Raw genomic sequence first — 25,899 nt, forward strand, 5'->3', positions numbered from 1 at the left:
TCTCCCAGGTCTCCCTGTATATTAATTCTATATTTACCATTACACAGGCGTCCATAGACTAACTCTATTGCTGCTTCTCAGCTGCACCACACACTGACTCCAGCAGAGGGCGCGCCACATCCCGCAGCTCACACCATTCCCAGCAGAGGGCTTTACCCCACACTCTGCAGCTTACATCCTGGCTCCAGCAGAGGGCGCTCTTTGATGCGTAAGAGGTCTGGCTTGGCCGCTGTGGTTTGAATCGTACTGCGGGAAGCGCTGTGCGTTCCACATGCCGGAAGTGGTCTGCCGGAAGTTGTGTTGGCTGGAGAAGTCAGCGCTGGAAACTTTCGGAGACAGGGAGGTCCATGTCGGGGCGGCTGTGATATTAGAGAAATGGTGAAGTGACCCTGTATTCTTGCTGTATTAGTGTGATGTAGGTCTCCTTATATATATGGCAGAGCAGTGTCAGTTGTGTGCAGGAGGACTACAAATCCCAGAATGGCTGTAAGAGTCCTGTGTGTTTTGGGCTCATTTACTTTGTGTTGTCTTATGGCATTCTATTGAAAATGAATAGGTAAAAATGGTACATGACTATTTTATTTTTTTAGTAACGCATTGCACAGGCTTGTTACCATGGGGATGTGGGGCGCTGCTAAAAATGAATGGCACAGTAACGCATCTTATGTGCGATAATGTGTGTGTTACAATGATAAATGCATTGAGAGGGTGACAGGCACCCGGCGGAGTGTGCAGTAGGCGGGATGTGAGCGGGGGAGCATTGAGAAGGGGACAGGCCCACAAGGTAGCGTTGAGAAGGCAACAGGCACACGATGGAGCATTGAAAGGGGGCATCAGGAGCAAGACGGAGAGCCCTGAGGGGGCGTCAGGCGCACGATGGAGAGCGCTGAGAGGGGGGCGTCAGGAGCACGATGGAGCGCTGAGAGGGGGCGTCAGGCGCACGACGGGGAGCGCTGAGAGGGGGCGTCAGGCGCACGACGGGGAGCGCTGAGAGGGTGCGTCAGGCGCACGACGGGGAGCGCTGAGAGGGTGCGTCAGGCGCACGACGGGGAGCGCTGAGAGGGGGCGTCAGGTGCACGACGGGGAGCGCTGAGAGGGGGGCATCGGGCACACGAGGGAGCGCTGAGAGGGGGCGTCAGGAGCACGATGGAGCGCTGAGAGGGGGCGTCAGGCGCACGACGGGGAGCGCTGAGAGGGGGCGTCAGGCGCACGACGGGGAGCGCTGAGAGGGGGCGTCAGGCGCACGACGGGGAGCGCTGAGAGGGTGCGTCAGGCGCACGACGGGGAGCGCTGAGAGGGGGCGTCAGGTGCACGACGGGGAGCGCTGAGAGGGGGGCATCGGGCACACGAGGGAGCGCTGAGAGGGGGCGTCAGGAGCACGATGGAGCGCTGAGAGGGGGCGTCAGGCACACGACGGGGAGCGCTGAGAGGGGTCGTCAGAAGCACGACGGGGAGCGCTGAGAGGGGGGCGTCGGGCACACAAGGGAGCGCTGAGAGGGGTCGTCAGAAGCACGACGGGGAGCGCTGAGAGGGGGGCGTCGGGCACACGAGGGAGCGCTGAGAGGGGGCGTCAGGCGCACGACGGGGAGCGCTGAGAGGGGGCGTCAGGCGCACGACGGGGAGCGCTGAGAGGGGGCGTCAGGCGCACGACGGGGAGCGCTGAAAGGGGGCGTCGGGCACACGACGGGGAGCGCTGAGAGGGGGCGTCGGGCGCACGAGGGAGCGCTGAGAGGGGGCGTCGGGCGCACGAGGGAGCGCTGAGAGGGGGCGTCGGGCGCACGAGGGAGCGCTGAGAGGGGGCGTCGGGCGCACGAGGGAGCGCTGAGAGGGGGCGTCGGGCGCACGAGGGAGTTTTGGGAGGGCCACAGATGCACAGTGCTGTCTAGAAATGAGGTTGGGCATGTTTGGATGATCTTCTGAACCCATGTGACCAAGCCCACCAGTATCGAGCCAATCGTCTGCTGCCGCGTGTGTACCCACACCTTGTAAATGTGTGGCTGCAGGGAAGGAAATATCTGGAGCATCCAAACACCCCATACCTCTAGTGCTGGCCTAGTGAGTTTACCCATAGAGGCTGACCTCTGTGCACTCTTTGTAGCCTCAGTGTGAGTGTAGCTATGTGATTTTGAGACTTTTTGTCCTGGGTCACATTTGTGCAGCCTGCGTTCTGTGGATAGGTAGCCCATTCATTTGCATGGGCTGCCCTACCTTCAGAAACACAGGAAAATAAGTCCCTGACACTTTTTTTTTTTTTGCTTAAATCGCACCACATCAGGTCTTTCCCCCATATTATGGAGATTCACCTTTTTCTTGTTTACCATCATCACAGAAACTGAAACCAAAAACCCAAATTGTGGGTTGTCCCCAGCACAGGAACATAGTGGGGACGCTGGTTCTGATGACAAACAGGGATTCCCTCGCCTTGCAGAGATTTCCTCTCCCTCCCTGTTGTGGGTAAGGGCCGGGAAGTGATAGGAAAATTTCCCAAATGGGGCACAGATTAAAAAACAAAAACAAATGGGTTATAACCTTCCTTTCCTCAGAAAAAAAGGATTTTACAGCGAGTACATAGAATCCCATTATTCTGTGCAGCTCATGTTTTCCAAGCAGCCCTTATATTCTGCACTGTATTCTCATCTCCACTGTTTTTTGCTTCCTTTTAAATATATGTATATTTTTTGTTGTAGGCGTTAAGCCTTCAGAATTTGTTTTGCTCGGGATCGGAAGACTTTGATGATGAGGTAAGAGGAATCCTTTCACATCAGGGTTCAGCTTAAGGGGCTATTTTACAATAAAATGGTTTTAGAGGTGAGCAGGTATTAAAAGCGGGCCCCTAAAGGTGTCTAAATGTACCCTTAAATACTAGAGCTGCACAATTAATCGTTAAAAAAATCGATTTCTCGATTCAACCCCCCTCACGATCTTAATTCTGCATTTCCACGATTTAACAGGTGCTGATCACAACATTGCTCAGCGCTGAGATAAAAAGAAACATTGTATCATTTGGTTCTTTTAGATCAAAGGGATGAACTTCGTCTGTAAATGAGGGAAGTTTGACCACCTAAAGACCAGGCCTTTTTCTGACACTTGTTGCTTACAGGTTAAAATCAGTATTTTTTGCTAGAATATTACTTAGAATGCCCAAACATATTATTTATATATATATATATATATATATATATATATAATTTGAGCAGAGCCCCTAGAGAATAAAATGGTGGTCGTTGCAATATTTTTGCCACACTGTATTTGCGCAGCGGTCTTTTAAAAGCAATTTTTTGGGAAAAAACACACTTCAATGAATAAAAAAACCCGAACAGTAGTTAGCCCGATTTATTTGTATAGCGGGAAGGATAATAATATGCCGAGAATCGCGATCTTTAGTCTCAGCAAAAAAAATTGTGATTCTCATTTTATTCAGAATCGTGCAGCTCTATTTCTGTACCTTAAATAACAAACTGCGCTTTGTGTAAAACAAGCAAAAAATACTTCAAGGTAACAGCAGCACTTACGGATATCTAAATACCCAATATCCACATGAAACATAAGCAATGTGATGCACTGTTATAAATTCAATAAACAATTAAGTGCATAAATGCAACAAATTCTTAATTATAAAAGAAAACTATAAAGTAAAAAGTCCACTGAAGAGTATCCTTTGCACCACCTCTACCAACAATCTTGGTGCTCCCAGTCACCACCACACCAATTGGCTTATCAGATCATTAGACCTCAAAAAACAAGAGGCCTTATGTAACTTTTATGCTGACCATGGATGGCTGGGTCTCCACTTGTGCCACTCATGACTGACCACACACACTAGGAGCAACTCTCCTAAACATCAGAAGCGATTAGTATATGGCTTAGATGCTCATAGATAGATGTCGGTCTCCCCTGTGTTATACAGGAACACTCACAAATGGATATAAGGCCTTTAATTGCTCACAAGTATACAAACTCAGGATGGTCCCATATGCAGGAAGGAAGAGGGAAAATCCACATAGTGCAGCAGTTTTAAACTTAGTGTTACTAAACCCAGGAGCCTGCATTCACTATATCTGATCTCCCACGGTACACAGAACATGGAAATGCAATTATTTTAGTAAATAGAAACTGCTAAATACCTTTTCTCATCAGCAGTATATAGCAGTCTTGTGACTTCTATCAGTGTCTGGTTAAAGCTTGAAGGAGGAGTTTTCAGTCTCCCATGATTGTCCTATCAGGATGTAGGACCCCTGACCCTCTGTCTGGACAGTGCTGATTGGCCCTGTGCTGATCACATGCACCCTCCCAATAAAAAAAAGTAAAAAAAAAATCTCTAGCAATACACACTAAACTGAGCATGTGCAGCTTGTCCCCAAGGCTCTGTACTGTCAGGAGATATACTGGGGACAGTGGAAGAAGGGGAGGATCAAAGGAGGTAGGATCAAACAGCCTTTTTACAGAATGCGGGGGATTAACCCCTTGGGTTCCACAGTAACTATAACAAGCATTTGTTACTGCATATACAGACTGATTTTACTGTGGTAGGTTTAGTAACACTTTAAAAGAGCTGTATGGGTTTTTCTTTTTTTTTTCTAAAATCATACTTGCCTGGACGCAGCATCAGTCCCCCGCCAACTCTAAGACTGAGAACTGCGTGACCAAACACAGCTGATTGCTCGGTTCTCAGTGCTTCATGAGCAGAAAGATGGTGACTGTTAATACACACCATATAACTTTTTGTTGTTTCATTTCCTTTAGATTTACCTTTAACTATGTAGTGCAAGGGCCTGCGGATTGCATACAAATTGAAAATGTTTAGGTTTGACCTCCTATTATATGGTTTGGTAAATCTAAAGGAAAAAAATCTAGGGAAAATTGCTCTCGACCCCCCCCCCCCCCCATATCCCCGTGTCACTGGAGCGCTGGGCTGTGGAGTGGGTGGGATTGGCTGGCTTAGGCTCAGGGCGGCTCACTTAGAGGCTGAGCCAGGTGCTGGTCCATATAGTCTCGATCTTTCCCTAGCTTGGACCGCCTATGTGACGTCACCTGACAGCGGGCTTCAACCTGCTGTCAGCTGAAAATGGGTCACAGGAGTGCAGAACGAACTGCACTCCTGTGATCCACAGAAGTACAGCCAAATGAACTTAATTAAAAAACAGGATAAACTATTCACAAACAAGAAATATAGTTACAGCATCAAAAACAAGCCACTGTCACCTGATGAACCGGTGTAATGACGTCACCGCAATGGGCAGGGCATTGAGCAGTTTAAGCCATATACTAATCGCTTCTGATGTTTGAGAGTTGCTCTGTGGGTGTGTGTGTGTGGCACAAGCAAGGAGCCATCCATCCATCAATTAATAGCATAAAGCTATAGTAGTCCCCTTATGTACCTTGCACAACTCCCTAAGAGCCCCCAAAAACCAGGTCGCCCGAGGTCAGCTGATGGCCCAATTTGTCTATATGTGGCTTAGGCTGTTGGTAAAGTCTCTGGTAATGACATGGTCCTGATTAGATGCAAGGCAGTGGCTCAGTGGTTAGTACTCTTGCAGTAATGCATTAGAAGATTTGTTACGATTGCCACATGGGGCAGAGTCTGCTTGTAGTCCCCTGATTGGTTACATTGGTTTCCCTGTAAGCCAAAACCATATTGCTGAATTCATTGATGTGACGCAATTGTTATAGTCTGACTTTTGTATTCTTCCATTGCTGGTGCGGTGTCTTTGCTGAGAATGGTGGAGGGTTGGGATCTGGGCTAGCAAGCTGCTACCATAAAAAAAGCTCTATATATTACAAGAACCGTTGCCTGGTGTATTTTGCAGTGCTAGAAGGGACTAATTATGTAAATCGGATGGCATTTCATGCCCCCTACACATCTAGTATTATGCAGCTCTCTGACTGTGCTTCCATTCTCTCTGTAGGAGTTCCTGTCTGCATTGGAGGGTACAGAACCCAGCTTCTCCACTAATACTCATACCCCACCTGTCCGCCTCAGGCCTATTTCTGCTAAAGACACGCAGGTGATAAGAAACTCTTCCAGCTTTGCACAGCCGTTATTTTCTGGAGAGAGAGTGCCCATTCGATTGACTGCAGACACACCAAGTATGCCATCCCTGGACCAGGATCTGGATGATGACGAATTGCTGTCTGTCTGCAGTGAAATGGAAGCTGGGGTATCACAGGAACAATATCAAACACCAAATCCCAGACTGTGCTTGAGACCTATCAATCAGACATTTCAGAATAGTAGTTCCACCTCAAATAGTAGTTCCAGCTTTCAGCTGCGTCCTTCTCGGGTTGGTCTCTGTTCTGATCCAGAACCCAGGATGTTTACAAGACAGCTTCAAGAGACTGGTCCTATCAAACACCAGTCCTATGGATTTACTGCAAATTCTCCCACAGCTTCTAATTTCCATGCAAGTGGCAGGGGGAGAGGACAATGCCAGTCTCTGAGTCCTACTGCCAAAAGGCCCTGCTTGAGGCCTAGCCTGGAAACACAACCAGTCACACCTGCAAGAACTGGTCCTGCACCGCCTCTGTCGACCTATCCACGTTGCACTACACCAACAGCAGCCCCTGGGCAAGCTCATTCATGGCAGGGTGGTTCGGGAAGCAGTACATTACCAAAAACCCCCCAGATGCCTTCTCGGCCACACCAGTCTTGCACTCTACAGACCCCAGTGGTGACCACTCATCTGCTACAGCTGATGGAAGCTGCCAACAAGACACCACGGGTGCTGGCATGGGAGACACCACCACCCAAAGAGAGGAGGTTTCCTGGGCCAGCCGGCCTTCTGCCACAGCAGGTGAAATATCTGGTGTTAGAGCTGTTACCCTGTGTTGTGCTTGTTTGGGGTCTGTTGTTGGATAGGAACTTACTTCCGAGTCATTTACCCCCCTTATGGTAATTTCAGCATGTAGACTCGGATAAAGGAGAGCCCAGTGTCCAATATAATGCAAGTTAGAAGGGGTTTACATATGTGTGTGTGTGTGTGTGTGTATATGTATATATATATATATATATATATATATATATATATATATATATATATATATATATATATATATAAATAATCATTTTTGTCTATCCAGGCTTGAGGTGTCACCAGCCCTGCCAGCACAGCTATCTTGGCAACCTAATTTTATTTTACTGCAATAGAGCAACGCAGGCTAGCTTGCCATTCACATATGCCCAATGTCTATATGTATCTGTGCAGTGATTGTCATCACTCAGTTCAGAATGTCTCCATCTACCAAAGGGAAGCCTTGGGTGATTGGAGAGGAGTGCCCAAGTGTTCCCTGCAGTAAAGCCCCCATTGTCTTTATTAGAAAGGTAGCAGCCCTAGACCTCAATGAAGTCTACAGCCTACAATTGTGATATAACTCATTGGAAGCAATTCCCTATATACGCTCCACACAGTATGCAGCTACGTACACACTAAGCAGCCTCCAGCGGCACCAGTCCAGCGCTGTCTTCCACACAAACTTGATCCATCTACCAGAGTAATGCATACAGACAGTAGATGTTACCTTACCACCCTTTTGCATTATTGTTTGGTATTATATTTCTGTTTCAACTAAATTCTGCCATTTACATCTGTTACCAGGGCAGTGGCAGAAGGCTGGATGAAATCCTGATATCTACCCCACATACACCCAGCCATGGGGCACAAGCCAGGCACCGCAGTAAGGCAAGTTTTTTTTTTTTTCTGGGACGTTGTTTAGTTATTCTTAATCCTTTTCTAACCATGGTAAACCACTTGCAAGCCACAAAATATACAGTGGAAATAAAGTCTACACACCCCTAGTAAAATGTCAGATTTCTGCGATGTAAAAAAAATTAGAAAAAGATAAATATTTTCAGAACTTTTTCCACCTTTAATGTGACGTATAGTTTGTACAACTCAATTAATATTGCCAAGTCAAGATGTGCCATGCTGATAGACTCATACCCAAAAAGACTGAGTGCTGTAATAAAATCAAAAGGTGCTTTAACAAAGTAATAGTTTAGGGGGGTGCACACTTATGCAACCATATAGTTTAATTTTTACTTCCCTCCACCTAAAAAATTTCAGTTTGTTGTTTAACCACTTAAGCCCCGGAGGATTTGGCTGCTAAAAGACCAGGGGGTATTTTGCGATTCGACACTGCGTGACTTTAACGGACAATTGCGCGGTCGTGCAACGCTGTACCTAAACGAATTTGACGTCCTTTTTTTCCCACAAACAGAGCTTTCTTTTGGTGGTATTTGATCACCTGTGCGATTTTTTGATCACGCGCTAAACACAAAAAAAGCGTCAATTTTGCAAAAATAACAATATTTTTCACATTTTTTTTATATGAAATTCCCCCCAAAAAAAAGTAAAAATCAAAATTTTTTAACATTTTCGGCCAATTTGTTTTATGCTACATATGTTTGGTTAAAAAAATCGCAAAAAATATCGCGTTTACTAACAAAGGGAAAGATTTTTGTCATTTTTGTTGTGTTTTTTTTTTAACGCGTAATGGCGGCGATCTGCGATTTTTTTTTTTTTTTTTTTTTTTTTTTTTTTTTTTTTTTTGCGGTACTGCAACATTGGGGCGGACAGATCGGACCCTTGACTGACATTTTTGACACTTTTTTGGGGGTTACCAGTGACATTTCTACAGTAATCAGTGCTATATATATGCACTGTTACTGTAAAATGACACTGGCAGTAAAGGGGTTATCTTTATTTGAGAGGGAGGGGCTGTGTGTGTCCCTAGGGGCGTGATTCTAACTGTGATTGACTGTGGCTTGAGCTGTAGGAACACTGATCAACGGTCCTACATAGTAGGACCGTATGATCAGTGTTTCTACACAGGGGAGAATGACAGGCAGCTTGTTTACTCAAGCTGCCTGCCTTTCTCCCTCTCCCCCGACGATCGCAGAGTGACCGGCGGACATCGGGTCCGCCGGTCACATGCGCGGGGGGGTCCATGACCGCGCGGGAGCGTGCCGCCGGCGGCGCGCGCTCGCTCCCCAGAGCCTCACAGGCTAGTGACGTACCCCTACGTCACTCTGCCTGTGAGGGGCTGACTGAGTTGTACAGTTTATAGGTCACATTAAAGGTGAAAAAAGATTTGAAATTATTTTTGTCATTTTTTTACATCACAGAAACCTGACATTTTAACAGGGGTGTGTAGACTCTCTTTATATCCACTGTATATACATATTGTGTTGGCTAGTGGATATTTAACTGTATGAGGTTAACGGTAGAAACACTTGTGAAAGGGCTTTTTTTATTTATTTATCTCCAGGAGAATGTCCCTTCCCAACAGTCTGTGGCAGAGGAGTTTGTAAGGGGTCCCTGGGCTACCATGAAAGCTGAGCTGTCATTGGATGAAAACGACCCAGCCTGCTTCCTGAGAACGTACAGCGTGGTCATGGTTCTTCGTAAGGTAAAAACTGCACCATTGGCTTGTAATGTTGGTTCACCATCATCAATGTTCACTGTGCACTCTCTCTTGGTAAATATTGACAGGCGGCTCTCAAGCAGCTTCCAAAGAATAAAGTCCCACGGATGGCCGTAGCTCTTAAGAGTTTAACACCAGCCAATGGAGATGCCAGTGCAGTATTTCGAGATGCAACAGGTAAAAGGGATTAGGAGGGCAGGGTGAAGCTGGCTAGAGGAGGTCTTTAAATTGACTATAAAAGAGCAGAACCAACATAATGCTTACTATAATGAATTATTGCTCTAACCTTTTTTATAGAGTAAGTAGGGTTTGGATTTTTAGACTTGGACACAACAGGTAATTCGCAAAGACAATCTTTTTTCCACCTTTCACAGCTGTCACTAGAACGGATGTCCCCACCACAGTTCCTGTTTGACATCAGTCCTTTCTGTCCAGTCACCTGGACAAATAGTGAGAGTGAATCTCCCCAATAGAGAGACACAGCACTAAAAACATGACAGAAGTTCTAATCAAAATAAAAAAAGTTTTCTCTGGAGGTCCGCTTTAATCAACAACCATGTAATATGAGTACTTTCTTACTAAATTTATCATAATGGATTAATGAAAATGTGCCCCCCCCTCACACCTTATGCATGGAGACTTGTGTTAAGGCAGCCCAATACATTTAACCCTTGTGTATTTGTTATTTTTATAAAACGAAAGACAAACAAAAACATGCCTTTACTTACCTGTGCTGTGCAATCGTTTTGCACAGAGCAGCCCTGATCCTCTTCTTCTGGGGTGCCCCGCTGGCGTTCCAGGCCTCTTCACCCAGCTGCTTACCTGGGGGCACTCGGATTGTTCCTTAGTCCCGCTGCTGCGTCCATTGCCACAGACAGCAGGACTCAGCACCGCCCCCCGCTTCCGTGTCACTGGATTTGATTGACGGCAGCAGCAGCCAATGGCTCCCACTGCTATCAATCTGTCCAATTATGAGTGCGACAGCAGCTGGAGTCGCTGCACTCGTGTACATCACTGGACCGGATCGAGCTCAGGTAAGAAAATGAGGGGGTCTGGGGGAAGCGGCAGAACAGAAGGTTTTTCGCTTTAATGCATAGAATGCATTAAGGTGAAAAACCTTGAAGCTTTACAACCACTTTAATCCCACCTGCAGCGTATGCACATCTATGCATTGTGGTATACCATGGTGCAGGTGTGATTTTCTGTAAATGTAGATCTGTGCTGGGTTGCCATTTATAATGAGTGAGACTGTACCATGTTACTGCATATACCCGGGCATGCGGTAATGTTTAGTAAAATGAGTTTTACCTACAGGACGTTGCCACTCGCACAAGTGTGAATTCAGCCTTCTTTTTTTTCCTTAGGAGAAATCCAAGGGACGGTTCATCATCTGTTATTGGAGGAGAGGGAGAGTGAGCTGAAGGCCGGTAGTGTCCTACTGCTGCAGCAGGTACTGAGATACAGTTGCTCCATTGATGCTTGTTTGTCCCTATCCCTATGGCCTTGTGCACATGGTCTTTTAAATAAGCAGCATGTGTAGCAAGCTTCTACTAGTCTTCCAGCAAGCTTTGAGCAGCACTCTTGGTGCCAATAAAGAACCCTTCGGGCCATGTCACACTGGCAGTCCTGTGGTTGGTGGGACGTTGCCTGTGAAAGAATAATTTCAGAGGCCTTAGCAGGCAGTGAATTCACTCGCTTGCATGTGTTTCCACTGCCTGGAGGAGCGAGGTTGTGCTCTCTCACTGTTTAGTGGGGGGAATTCCCCACTAGCTGTCAGAACTGGGGGGGGGGGGGGATCAGGGGCCGGTGCATCTGTAATGTGTTTAAACCCTGAATATGGGTGTAACATGTTACAAAAGGTGAACTTATCCTTTAAGAACGGATAGGGCACAGCCTTACTTTAGTCTGTTGATGTCTCTAAACCAGTTTTTTCCCTTTACAGGTTGGGGTGTTCTCGCCATCTCATCGCAATCATTATCTCAATGTGACACCCAGTAACTTGGTGAAGATCTATTCACCAGCAGAAGGAAATGAAAGTTCCAGGGTAAGAATTTTTGTAAAGCAGTTTTATTTATTTAATTAAAAAAATTAAACACGCACACAAGGGACAATTTAAAACCTATCTGATGGTGTTCAACTTGTGTTATGGCGCTTGCTGGATCTGCCTAGCCCCTTTTCTTTAACCACTTTCCCTGGGTTCACGTCATATGACATCGGGTACTTGAAGTGGGGATATCTGAATAATAATTTTTTTTTTCAGCAGGCAATTCTCTGTAAAAACCCATCATAGCGGCTGTTTAGCTTCTTTGCTTTTACCTCACCCCCTCCTCCAGCCGCCCTCTGATGGTCCTCCGCACTCACCCATGCGAGCGATTGTGGAGCCGGGGAATAAATCTGCTGGGGGTTTACCATAGAGCTGGCCATTGCCACATGGTCCCTGGCCATCACTATGACGCTTGGAGGCCGGAAGCGACGTCATGACATCACTTCTGATGCTGCCAGATGTAAACACTGCCCCTTTTTTTTTTTTTTTTTTGCTGGAAAGCCTGAAATCTTGTTGTGGTTTTGTGGTGTTTATTTGCTTTCAGCCTTCCCAGCATAGAGGAGAGATGTGGTGACTTATAGTCCCCAGATCTCTCCGCAAAGAAGACCTGTCATGTCCTATTCCTATTACAAGGGATGTTTACGTTACTTATAGTAGGAAAAAAAGTGATAAAAAAAAATTAAAAGAAAACTCTAAACAAAATAATAAAAAAAAATATATATTTTTTTTAAAGTGCCCCTGTCCCCTCGTGCTTGCATGTAGAAACGAACGCAAACGTAGGTCGTCCCCGCATATGTAAACGCCATTCAAATCACATATGTGAGGTATTGCTGCGCTCGTTTACTTGGCGTAACGTCATCCTTCCCATTATACAAAAAATTAGGGTAAATATTGTGTTTTGTTTTTTTAATCATCAGTGTTTTTTTTTCCTAAAAAAATTACATTTGAAAAATTGCTGCACAAATACCATGCGACAAAAAATTGCAACAACCGCAGTTTTATTCCTTAGGGTCTTTGCTAAAAAATATATCTGCTGTTTAGGGGTTCTGAGTAGTATTTTAGCAAAAACAAATATGATTTTTACACGTAGGAGAGAAGTGTTTGAATTGGCTTGGGTGACAAGTGTTTACCGTATATACTCGAGTATAAGCTGACTTTTTCAGCATGTTTTTTTATGCGGAAAAAGCCCCCCTCGGCTTATACTTGAGTCACGGTCTCACTTACCTTTTAAAAATGGCGCCGCCCGGCACCAACACGTCACCACGTCACATGCGCCGTCTGCCCGGGAATTGCTGTACATGTTCGGGCTTTCCTGAGCATCAACGACGCATGCGCGGTGATGTGTTGGCGCCGGGCAGCTCCATTTTTAAATGTAAGGCGCCTCACTGTCAGGTAAGTGAGACTCCTCAGCAGCCCCTGCATTTCCTCATGCAGTGCTGCGGGCATGGCACAGGACATTCTCCTGTACCATGTCCTCAGCACTGCATCTCCTGTACCATCTCCTGTGCCATGCCCGAACCATCTCCTGTGCCATGCCCGAACCATCTCCTGTGCCATGCCCGAACCATCTCCTGTGCCATCTCCTGTACCATGTCCGCAGCCCCTGTTTTGTGTCTCGTGGTGGTCCAGTTGGGTCCAGTAGCTGCTGCATTTCTCACCTTAGGCTTATACTCGAGTCAATACGTTTTCCCACTTTTTTGTGGTAACATTAGGGGCCTCGGCTTATATTCGAGTATATGCGGTAAATTCCTTATTTTTTATGCATATCGGTACATAATGTATGAGGGCCGCCATTTCTGTTTTCCTGCAGACCTTCTATTCTTGACCTTGTGCTATCTCCACACTTTGATTCACTGACCAAGAACAAACACACATAAAACAACGTTGGAAGCCCTGCCTTGATTTATGGCCAGTTACTCAAAATATTAAAGCCTTTGTATCAGCATGGCAACTCATAAGAGATCACCAATGGCAGCCTACACTTTTTCGGGTTTCCCCCGCAACCTTATTTTATTGACCACTCTGAGTAGAAATATGGAGAGGCTACCCTTCCATGGCTTTGTTTTTTGACCTGTAGCACCACCTAGTGCAGAAAACAGGTATTTCAACTAAAAACATTGTATTTCAGTAGTTCTATTTTATCACGCTAAGCTCTGATAATGGCAATGAAATGGGGTCTCTATGTTGATTGTGAGCGGTCCTTGGGAGGTTAGAGCCCCTCCATGTTAATATGTGAAGGGGGCCACAACTGGGTTCTGGAAAGCTCTTATAAATGACGTCCTTTCACAAAGTCTACAGGAGGGCTGTTTGTAAAATTGCATTTCAGTAATCTTCATGAAAGGTACAATTCCAATCAAGATTGAAAATGAAACTTAGAAAGCCAAGTATGGCCAAAGCATTGGGATGGATCTCTACAGCATTGTTGGAATCCATCCAGCTGCCTGATTGACAGGTGGCTTTGCCTTTCAGTGTGCAGCTGAGAGCCAGAGCTCGCCACGTCCTCCCCCTGCCCAGTGCCAGAGGTGGAGAGCGGTGACTAATAGTCACCACTGTCCGTTTGGAGCAGGCCAAGAGCTGAGCAAACGGCAGTCATGTGAATGCTTAGTTGCTGGTCCTAGAGCCAATGTGGAACAGCTGCATCTCAACACTGATGCTGCAGCATGATGGAGGTGAGTAAGGTTTTGTTTTTTTACATCTGATACTACTTTGAAACAATGTGTCAAAATGTGGCTGCAGGGAATTATACAGAATGCATTAACTGATTGAACTCAGTTGCAATGTTTGCACAGTTGAAATAGTAGCTCTCTGATTGGTTTCACTTTTTCTAGAATTGTTCTTTATTTGTAATAATAATTTCTTATTCCAATGCAGGTGTCTGTGGAACTAATGACCGAGAGGGAGGTGGATGTGAACAGCAATGACACCCAATCAAACCAGTGTTCTTCCTTCAGCACAACACAGTGTAGACCTTCAGAGCAAGGATCTTTCCTGTCCTCCAGCACAGTACAGCCTGACATTCATTGGCCAGCTGCGTCTCCCTTCCTGAACAGTACAGCACTTTCTAGAGCCCACCAGCCATCCCCCAGCGTAACAGAATCAAAAGCTACTCAGCCAGCAGTTTTTTCTGCATCTTACAGCCCAATGCAACCTAGAGCCCCAGGTCCAGCAGCCCTTCACCAGTCTTCCCACACAGTACAGACAAAAGCATCAACTTTCTCCTTCAGCACAGCACAGCCCAGGACTTCCACAAACAATGCAGACTGGGACATGGGTGAGTAATGTTCCTTCTGCTTTGTTTCCAATTTTTAAACATATTATCCATAAGTGCAGCCACATATAGAGATACACTATATTGTCAAAAGTATTGAGATGCCTGTTTTTTACACGCACATGAACGTTAATGGCATCCCAGTCTTAGTCGGTAGGGTTCAATATTGAGTTGGCTCACCATTTGCAGCAAGGTCCATAAAGACATGGATGAGCAACTTTAGGGTGGAGAGACTTGACTGGATTGCCCTCAACCCGATAGAACACCTTTGGGATGACTTAGAACGAAGACTGCGAGCCAGGCCTTCTCATCCAACATTAGTGCCTGACCTCACCTCATGCGCTTCTGGAAGAATGGTCAAACATTTCCATAGACACACTCCTAAACCTTGTGGACAGCCTTCCCAGAAGAGTTGACGCTGTTATAGCTGCAAAGGGTGGGCCAACTCAATATTGAACCCTACTGACTAAGACTGGGATGCCATTAAAGTTCATGTGTGTGTGTAAAGGCAGGCGTCCCAATACTTTTGACAATATAGTGTATATGTATAAAATCACAAAGATCATTTCACCTGGCAGATTTCTTATTCTTCACAGTAAAATGTAGAAATGAGTTACCTGCAATATATTTATTCTAATATGCAGACTGATCCTCTACTGGCATGCACAATTATGTAACGTTAGTTTAGCAGTCTGATCTTCGAGCCTCAGTCTAAAATCTATGCACAACCTAAAACTCTGTTTTCTTAATTCAAATTGTGTCCCTTTTCTTGTAGATGACTTGGACTCTTTGTTGTGTGACCTTCCAGAGGACCCAAGGGAATGACATTTCAGGTTTCTCAGTGAAGACTCAATATCCCATTAGTACACTTTTATGTTTACAGCTAGAGAGGGATTCTTCATGTCACCAAAAATGAAACCCATGACTGCAATAAACTGCGTGTCTCTTTCTTTAGCATAATCTGAACCTTTTGTGTAATAGAAGGTATCTGTAGGTGCCTGCATACCAGTCACGATAATCAGTAGATTGGCCCTAAATAAACAAGGGGCATACTAACTGTGATTAGCCTTCCAGTCTCCAGCCCTGCTCTGCCTGCTTTTTGCTCATCGCTGTGATGGGCAGTCTCACTAACCAATAGTGCAGTGGGGTAAAGGGGAGTGGGAGGACCAAAGCCAGAAACAAGGAAGCAGATTGCTGTTAGCATGTCACATTGCTCTTGAATATAGGGGCAAAGACTGATCTAAAAGACCCCAGGATGGTACCTCCCAGGTGCTTGGTATTTAACATGGGTGTGGAAGTAATGTGAAGTCACTGACCCTATAGAGGGGATTTGATTATTTTAAAGCCCGACTAAACTGTTTATTTAGCTTGGCCAAATACATTCTAAGAGCAGCAAAACAAAAGGGATACAAAGTTTTCGGCTGGCCTCACATTATACAATTTTCTTATTTATTTTCCTTTAGATTCACCTTCAACTATGTAGTCCAAGGGCCTGCCTGACTGCATACAAATTATAAGTGTTTAGGTTTGACCCCCTATATGGTTTTGGTAAATCTAAAGGAAAATTGTATAATGTATGGCCATCCTTAAACTTTGTTTTCTGGTATGTTTAGCTGATATAACGTTCAATTGGGCCTTCAGTCTCCTGTGATGTGCAGGCTGTAGGTGTTGGTTTATGTCTAACATTCCAAATCCAGGATTGGATATACTCTCCTATCTTTTTTTTGGAAAGTTTTGGAAGCAATACACCACTCTGAGTTCTACAATCATTACTGTACAACTTATGTGGAAGATATCCATCGTGGAACCGCTAAACATGTATTAAAAAACACGTGCCTTATAAGTGCAAAACTTTATTCATGTAAAGAAAAAAGATTGCTTTAGAATAATAAAGTAATCAGATTTGTTGCAGTTTGAATTGTGTAAAGTTGCTTTGCCTCATTTGTTCCTTGAGATCTCTGCTAAGCATTTCTTGCATGGGTAAAAACAATCCAAATGCATTTTCAGGTCCTTCTTGTAAAAAAAAAAATATTTCTGATTATTAAATAAGTGCGAGGATCAAAGCGCTATATGATAAGGGCCAATAACAGCCAATCGGAATTCACTTTATTGATGTTGTTTCAGTACAAATTAATTAAATGGTCTGTTTTTGGGAATTTTGTACATAGCAGTATTCAGATATTTCAGTTTTCAAGTTGCAAAGTTAACCAAGAGATCAAGGCAACCTGCCACTAAGGGTAAGATAATTTTATAGAGTCAATAGAAAGTGTTGGTGGTAGGTTGGCTTTATCCATTGGGTCATTCTACCAATCAAATACTGATTGAATGCAACAAACTGCCTGAAGCTTGCATTTTGTGTTTAGCATAACAATTAGAGAGACCATGGAAAGATTAACCCAAACAGGAGGCATTCCTACCTCCAAGCATGTTGTAACTGTCATAGATGGGAACATCCTAAATTGATATCCCTAGTGATTGTAAAATTATTGTAAAGTCTCATTTTTTTTTTTAAATACCAAACATGTTGTACTTACCTGTTCTGTGCAGTGGTTTTGCACAGAGCAGCCCAGATCCTCCTCTTCTTGGGTCCCTCTTTGGCATCCCTGGCTCCTCCCTTCTGTCGAATGCCCCCCCAGCAAGCAGCTTATTATGGGGGCACCCAAGCTGAGTCACAGCTCCCTGTCCATTGAGACATGGAGCTGCGACCTGGCCCCACCTCCTCTCTCTCCTGATTTGCTGGCTGGGTGACTGACTTTGACAGCAGCAGGAGCCAACCTGGCTGTCTTTGTTGATTTCAATTACATGGTGGATTGATGGGACTAGTAGTTTACACAAAAAAGATAAGGATGTTTGTACTTTATTCTCTGCTTGCAGTAAAGCCGGCCATACATGGATCGGAATTTGCTGCGGAAAGCACAGTCAGTGTTGATTGGGGAATAAATAATTTTTTTTTCTTTTACCCCTGCTGGAAGGAAAGAATTTTTAATCATCTATTGGCTGCTTTAGTGACATAACCATTGCTAGCAGAATCAACAGGTTTTTTTTTTTTTTGCGAAAACTGGTCTTAGCGGGAAAAAAGAAAACCAATGCAGCCACAACTTCTGACAGTAAGCTGCAATACATTAGTCTATTTATCTTTTCTTGGCACTAGATACACTTTACGAAAACCAGGCCGCTGTTTTTTTTCACGTGCTTAGGTCAACATATTAAATAACGTAAGTATAGATTTTTTAAAGGAAAAACGTATGTTGATATGGTTAAGAGAGCTCTGTGTACGGCTCAGGCAGTCATGGGTGCTCTCAGACTTCCGGGGGGAGGAGCCTACGCATGGTGCTCAAGTGGAGCTCACGCTAGAAGCTCCTGGATTCCATCCTTACATGAAGCCGCAGGCCTGAGATCCCCCTTGCTATCCCGCCCACTCACTAGGCACTGCGGAGTTATTTTCCTCTCTCTCTGCCAGAGAAGGGTCTGGAGGAGTCCCCTGTCCCACCCGGAGTAGTTAGTCCACCGGTAAGTGAGCCGGCAGTGTGTCAGACAAGTCCCGTGCGGCGTCAGCTGACTCGGCGGGCCAGGCAGTGATGCGAACATGTTGCCATGGAGGTGGCCGAAAGACAGGTGGATTGAGCTGAGGATCAACCGCTGGAGTCTGGAGGCGCTCTGGCCAGAACGGAGCTACAGGAGAGCTGGATGCAAGTCTGGTTTGGATTCCCACAGATTCAACGGCTATATCGGGGGCAGTTTTAAAAGAGGAGGAAACTGAATGGAACCCTCAGGAGCCAATTAATCCCACAATAGGACTCTGATTCCCCCCACAAGTCACAACAAACATACCTCTGTAGACAATGTGTCCAACAAATTCCTTTTTAATTTTTTTTTTCCTCACTTTGCTTTGGATGCGGTCTTTGCGCTGCACTGACTGTTGAACTTGTACGGCCTTACTGGGGACACAGAAACACCATAGGGGCCGTGAGTATAATGGGGGTTAAATAAAACACACATAAACATGAGGGGTAAATCAGCAAGAGGAGGAGCGATGGCTAAGTCACCTAAAGTAAGTTTAAGCCCTGGAACAACAAATATCGGACACAAGAAGATGGCCCAGATAAACCGGTCCCAGAGAAACCGCAAGGAGCCCGTATAAGACAGACAGAGATAAAATAAAAAAAAGGCCACCACCGGATACAAACATAATAGGGCAGTCAAGAGGTCTTGGAAAGTGACCTAGAGCAGGACCGTATAGTAGAACAAGGGGTGAACACTCAAAATACCCACAAAGGGGGAAATGGCCACAATGTTTGCATCTCTAGAAAAGTCCCTAAAAACAGAAATGACAATACACAATGACCTGGGCCATCTACTGGCACGTGTGGAAGATATGGAAAAAAGAGAAGATTGTTACATACAAATAAATTAGTTAAAAAAGGAGATGGACCTAAAAATGGAACAGAAAAATCTGGCATATAAATTGGAAGACCAAGAAAACTAGAGTAGAAGGAAAAACTTGAGAATAAGAGGTCTACCCGAACCAACACATGGGGAGAGGACTTAACAGAGAAAAGGAAGATAATATTTAACCAACTATTGGACAGAGAAGAAGCTGAACAGCTAAAAACTGAAAGAGAACACCAGGTCAGAAGTTCAAAAGGCGCACCAACAGAGGCCTCACAAGATGTAATTATAAGATTCCAGAACTATGCAGAAAAAGCTCAAATCTGGGAGAGCTTGAAACACCTATAAATTATGAAGGTGCCAACATCAAGATCTTTACAGATCTGTCACAGTATACATTAAGAAGGAGACTACTGAAACCACTTTTGGACTTCGTGCAAAACCATGGAGTATGGCACAACTGGGGCTTCCCAGGATATGTCTGAGGGACGGTCGTACAACAAGGTTAAGATTCCCAGAAGAATTGCAGGGCAAAAAACTGGAAATTCCCATACCAAATATACCAGGCTGGCCCGAAGACAAAACAGAAGGGTTAATTCAAGAGGAAGACTAGCAGCGATGGGCATCAAAGAAAAGAAACTGAACAATAAAGCTGAAAATAAGGTGGGGCAGAGAGGAGGGTTGGGGGGGGGGGGGGTGAGCTTCATTGGGTGGAAGTGGGGGGGCAGGCGGGAAGGTATAAGGGATCTTAGGATGGGAAACCTAACTTGGCCCGAGCCTCTTCTCTCTAACCAGGGAGTATGAGCTCAACGAGCGTACGGGGTTGAGCACCACCCAAAGGTATAGGAGTAGACAGGCAAGTTGTACCCTAGAGGGACAATTCTAACTACTCCAGGACCATTAGTTGGTCAATCTAACATCATGCTATGTTTAACAGCAGTTCTGTGGGGGGGAGGTAACAGAGGCAAAGGTGGGGGATGTGTGATATTGGGTTGAAGGTGGGGGGGGGCGGAGTCAAGAAAAAGAAAATTTTGTGCAAAATGGAAAAATTACTTGTTGGTATTGTCTCCCCTTATGATCCCTGGCACAAGCATACATGTATTCTCCTTAGAAAATGGTCCTGTCTATGTACCCCGAGTAGACTAAGAGAGGAGAAAAGTAAGGAAGTAAAATACAGGAGGAGGGAGATGGAGTGACAATAAGGACAAAACAAATACCTTAAACCTCTTAACATAAAATGTTAGAGGATTAAATATGCCAATCAAAAGGCATAAGGTTCTAGAAGAACTCAGACGCTACTCTTCTAGTATAATATTTCTACAGGAGATACATACAGTGCATTGCAAAAGTATTCGGCCCCCTTGAACTTTTCGACCTTTTGCCACATTTCAGGCTTCAAGCATAAAGATATAAAACTGTAATTTTTTGTGAAGAATCAACAAGTGGGACACAATCATGAAGTGTAACGAAATTTATTGGATATTTCAAACTTTAACAAATAAAAAACAGAAAAATTAGGCGTGCAAAATTATTCAGCCCCTTTTACTTTCAGTGCAGCAAACTCTCTCCAGAAGTTCAGTGAGGATCTCTGAATGATCCAATGTTGACCTAAATGACTAATGATGATAAATAGAATCCACCTGTGTGTAATCAAGTCTCCGTATAAATGCACCTGCACTGTGATAGTCTCAGAGGTCCGTTTAAAGCGCAGAGAGCATCATAAAGAACAAGGAACACACCAGGCAGGTCCGAGATACTGTTGTGGAGAAGTTTAAAGTTGGATTTGGATACAAAAAGATTTCCCAAGCTTTAAACATCCCAAGGAGCACTGTGCAAGCGATAATTATTGAAATGGAAGGAATATCAGACCACTGCAAATCTACGAAGACCTGGCCGTCCCTTTCAGCTCATACAAGAAGACTGATCAGAGATGCGGCCAAAAGGCCCATGATCACTCTGGATGAACTGCAGAGATCTACAGCTGAGGTGGGAGACTCTGTCCATAGGACAGCAATCGGTCGTATACTGCACAAATCTGGCCTTTATGGAAGAGTGGCAAGAAGAAAGCCATTTCTTAAAGCTATCCATAAAAAGTGTCGTTTAAAGTTTGCCACAAGCCACCTGCGAGACACACCAAACATGTGGAAGAAGGTGCTCTGGTCAGATGAAACCAAAATCGAACTTTTTGGCAACAATGCAAAACGTTATGTTTGGCGTAAAAGCAACACCGCTCATCACCCTGAACACACCATTCCCACTGTCAAACATGGTGGTGGCAGCATCATGGTTTGGGCCTGCCTTTCTTCAGCAGGGACAGGGAAGATGGTTAAAATTGATGGGAAGATGGATGGACCCAAATACAGGACCATTCTGGAAGAAAACCTGATGGAGTCTGCAAAAGATCTGAGACTGGGACGGAAATTTGTCTTCCAACAAGACAATGATCCAAAACCTAAAGCAAAATCTACAATGGAATGGTTCACAAATAAACATATCCAGGTGTTAGAATGGCCAAGTCAAAGTCCAGACCTGAATCCAATCGAGAATCTGTGGAAAGAACTGAAAACTGCTGTTCACAAACGCTCTCCATCCAACCTCACTAAGCTCGAGCTGTTTTGCAAGGAGGAATGGGCAAAAATGTCAGTCTCTTGATGTGCAAAACTGATAGAGACCCCCAAGCGACTTACAGCTGTAATCGCAGCAAAAGGTGGCGCTACAAAGTATTAACTTAAGGGGGCTGAATAATTTTGAACGCCCAATATTTCAGTTTTTTATTTGTTAAAGTTTGAAATATCCAATAAATGTCGTTCCACTTCATAATTGTGTCCCACTTGTTGATTCTTCACAAAAAATTACAGTTTTATATCTTTATGTTTGAAGCCTGAAATGTGGCAAAAGGTCGAAAAGTTCAAGGGGGCCGAATACTTTCGCAATGCACTGTATAGCACAAGATAACAAATGTGAAATTATACTCAAAATTTTATCTGACATGGTTTTATGGGGACTCTCCAACTAAGAGAGCAAAAGTAGTAGCAATTGGTATGGCAAGGGATGTTAGGTTTTCTCTCGATGATAGGTTGGTCGATCCAGAGGGATGGTATTTATTCTTGAAGGGACAATTGCAGGGAATGGAATGGACAGTGGCAAATGTATACTGCCCAAATAAAAACCTGATGGGCTATTTGAAAGGTGTCTTAGAAAAGTTGATGCACTTTAAAAAAGGTAAACTGATTCCGGCAGGAGAGTTCAACTTTTGTATGGATCCACACACTTGGACTGTACATCTCGTGCACAGGCGACTGAAGGTCACCACCTCAGGGCGGTGAGAAATAAATAATTTCACTGTCAGCTAGTGGACGCATGAAGAATCCAACACCCTAGGGCAAGGGTCTTTAAACTATGGCCCTCCAGTTGTTCAGGAACTACAATTTCCATCCCATTATGCCTTGTCATGTCTGTAAATGTCAGAGTTTTACAATGCCTCGTGGGATGTGTAGTTCCGCAATAGCTGGAGGGCCGTAGTTTGAGGATCCCTGCCCTAGGGATTACTCATTCCACTCCTCTGTGCACGGGATGTACTCAAGATTGTATTACATCATGATCGAACATAGAATATTAGAGGCAGTTGTCGATAGGAATTATGACACTTAGACCACGCGGCAGCAATTATTAAAATAAAACTGATAGGACTCCGGAAGAGCGTAAATATCTAGAGGCCTAATGAAGAACTGATTCAAAATGTAGAAATAAAGAAAAAGATAGGAAAATAATTGGAACAATACTTTAAGTGTAATGAAGCCTGAGATATATCAGACGCCACAGTGTGGGAAGCTCACAAGGCGTACATCAGGGACGTACTGATTTGGATAGGCTCTAAGAAGAAGAGGGAAAGAGCTATTAAAATAAAAAGACTAATATCAGAAATATATGAGTTAGAACAAAAACATAAAGAGTGTGGAAACAGAGATACAAGCCCTAGTAATAAAAAGGGATAAATTAAAAGAACTAATGGAAGAAGAGACAAGAAGGGCCTTTAATAGAGTAGCCAGAAAAACAAAAAATCCATCAACTATATTGAAAAAATAATAGAGGAGAAATGGTACATTCAACAACAGATATAGCTAAAGCATTTCATAGTTACTATGGCGCTTTATAATACAGTAAGGCAGAAGGGAACACATGAAGAACAAAAAAAGAAAACAAAAGATGGAAAAAAATACAAAGGAGGCAAAATTATCTAGAATAAAAACAGAACAACTGCGGGCCCTTGAGGCACCAATCTTGCAAAAAGATAAAGGTTGCATTAAAAAACTCTGCAATAGGGAAGAGTCCAGGACCCGATGGGTTTACCACTCGCTACTATAGGACGTTTAAGGAAATATTAGTACCAAAATGATGTACATATATGAATGGGATAGGAGAAGGAAAGGAAACGAGAGAAGAATCATTACAAGACTACATAACGGTAATACCAAAAGAAGGAAAGGACGCCACCCTGTGCTCTAGCTTTAGGCCGATAGCGTTACTAAACTGACATAAAACTTTTAGGCAAAAATTCTAGCAACTAGACTAAAAGAGCGAATACCTGAATGGATCTGCGCAGACCAGACAGGTTTTATATATAATTTTAAGATAATGGGATAAGAACGTTACTCTTATTACAAAAATCTAGAGGCTTTAAGGCCCCCGATCTGCGCTGAAAAAGCATTTGACAGGGTGGACTGAGGGTTTATTTTAGAAATAATAAAAGATTTAGGGATTGGCCCTAGAATGAACCAATGGATCAGAGCGGTATATAGGAACCTGACAGCCTCAGTAAAAGTAAACGGGAACCTTTCTCCTACTTTTGGAATGTACAACGGGACAAGACAGGGGTGTCTACTTTTGCCCCCTGTTGTTCGCCCTGTCGCTGGAAACATTGTTAGCCACTATCCGGAACAATGTAGACATAGGGGGAGTAAAGGTGGGACTTGAAGAACATAAAGCCATCCTGTTTTACATCACCAACCCTAGAATAACCCTCCCAAACGTAATAAAAGAACTAAAAAAGTACGGGAAACTATCAAAGTTTAAGATCAACCCAATAAAATCAGAGACCTTGAATATAGGGCTTAGCAAGAGAGAAGAAAAAGCGCTGCAGAAGGATTTTCCTTTTACTTGGGCAAAATCAGAACTAAAATACTTAGGGATAAACCCAACCCCATATTTAAAAAGCTTATACCATGCCAACTATATCCCTATGCTAAATGAGATAAAAGCAGATATTAAAATTTTTTCAAAACGGCGTCTCTCCTGGTTGGGACGAATAAATAGGGTAAAGATGTTAATACTACCTAAAATCTTATATAAATTTCAAATGTTACCAATAGATATCCCACAGATACATTTTGAGACAGTTAAAACAATGGAATTAAAGTTTGCTTGGCAAGGAAAGAAGCCAAGAATACAGTATACGACACTGAGTAAAGGGAAAATACAAGCGGGGGTTAGCAGCACCAGATTTTAAAAGATATTATAATGCAGTTATAATTTCATGAATGATAGAATGGACAAAAATAAATTCAGACAAAAGATGGGTTAAGTTAGAAATCACGTTAAGTGGCACACAGTAAAATAAAAGCATCTGGCTTCTACCCAAATACAGGGACACACAGGAATATATGCACAAAATGACTAAAGTGGTGTATAAAATATGGGATACGATACATAGACATGCTAAAAGGGAATACAATTTCCCACTGTTATCACTAGATGATACAAGATACTTTGCACCTGGGAATGAGACACAATTTGTTAATTGGATCAAAAAACACACAGTTAAAAGACCTAATACATGGAGGGAAGATAAGAACATATCATGAGCCTAAAACTAAAAGGGAAAACATATCCCTGAATGAATGGAGATATTTTCAGGTAAAGCATTTTGTGGGATCCTTACCACAACTGATTAGATCCGAGAAGGATCTGAACTTAGTGAAAAAACTATGTAACCCACAAACCAAAGTAAAACATAGTATATCTCAGATATACACAATGCTTACGGAAATGGCTGGCCTGAGGATACCTCCATTCATAGAGATGTGGCAAAAGGAGTTAGGAACACGATTAAAGGAACAAGAAGTAAATGCATTGCTGAAGGCTGCCCATAATTATTCAGTTGATGTAAACACCATTGAACTGATCTACAAATGTTTACTGAGATGGTATATAACACCCATAAAAGCACAAAAATTACAACCAGAGAAGTCCCCACTATGCTGGAGGGGTTGTGATATGCTGGGCACGATGGCTCACGTGTGGTGGGACTTTCCTAGGATCCACGATTATTGGCAGAAGGTGCAGCAATGCATTGGTGAGATTACAGGAGTAGATATTACTGACGATCCTTGGGTATGTTTATTTCATAAAACCAGTAAATCAAGAAAACCAGGAAATACACAGAAATTTGGGGGAATTAGCATAAGAGAGGGAGGCGGTACAATGGAGGGATGGTAAAGTGAAGTGGAAGGGGTAGGTGGATGATTTTGGGTAACTGTTTCAACAGAATGGTGGAAGTGTACTTTGTATGTTTGTATAATTTAAAATTCTAGAAAGTTTAAAATTTTTGATTACAAAAAAAAAAAGAGAGAGAGAGCTCCGTGTACAAGGTACACTATATTACCAAATGTATTGGGACACCTGCCTTTGCACACACTTGAACTTTAATGGCATCCCAGTCTTAGTCCGTAGGGTTCAATATTGATTTGGCCCACCCTTTGCAGCTATAACAGCTTTAACA

The 25,899-nt window shown here is 43.9% G+C and overlaps 1 protein-coding gene across 1 annotated transcript; it reads left to right on the forward strand.

Moving 5' to 3' along the window:
* Positions 1–278: 278 nt before the first annotated feature.
* HROB (homologous recombination factor with OB-fold) lies at positions 279–15,758 on the forward strand. The gene is made up of 10 exons (XM_082271392.1): positions 279–378; positions 2,688–2,741; positions 5,907–6,791; positions 7,593–7,676; positions 9,265–9,405; positions 9,489–9,597; positions 10,785–10,870; positions 11,363–11,464; positions 14,336–14,735; positions 15,508–15,758. The coding sequence occupies exons 1-10, from the start codon at positions 376–378 to the stop codon at positions 15,555–15,557; spliced, it is 1,914 nt and encodes a 637-aa protein (XP_082127518.1). The 5' UTR covers positions 279–375; the 3' UTR covers positions 15,558–15,758.
* Positions 15,759–25,899: the final 10,141 nt, after the last annotated feature.

This window comes from Pelophylax lessonae (genome assembly GCF_965119305.1).
Source record: "Pelophylax lessonae genome assembly, chromosome: 11".
Taxonomy (NCBI): Eukaryota; Metazoa; Chordata; class Amphibia; order Anura; family Ranidae; genus Pelophylax; species Pelophylax lessonae.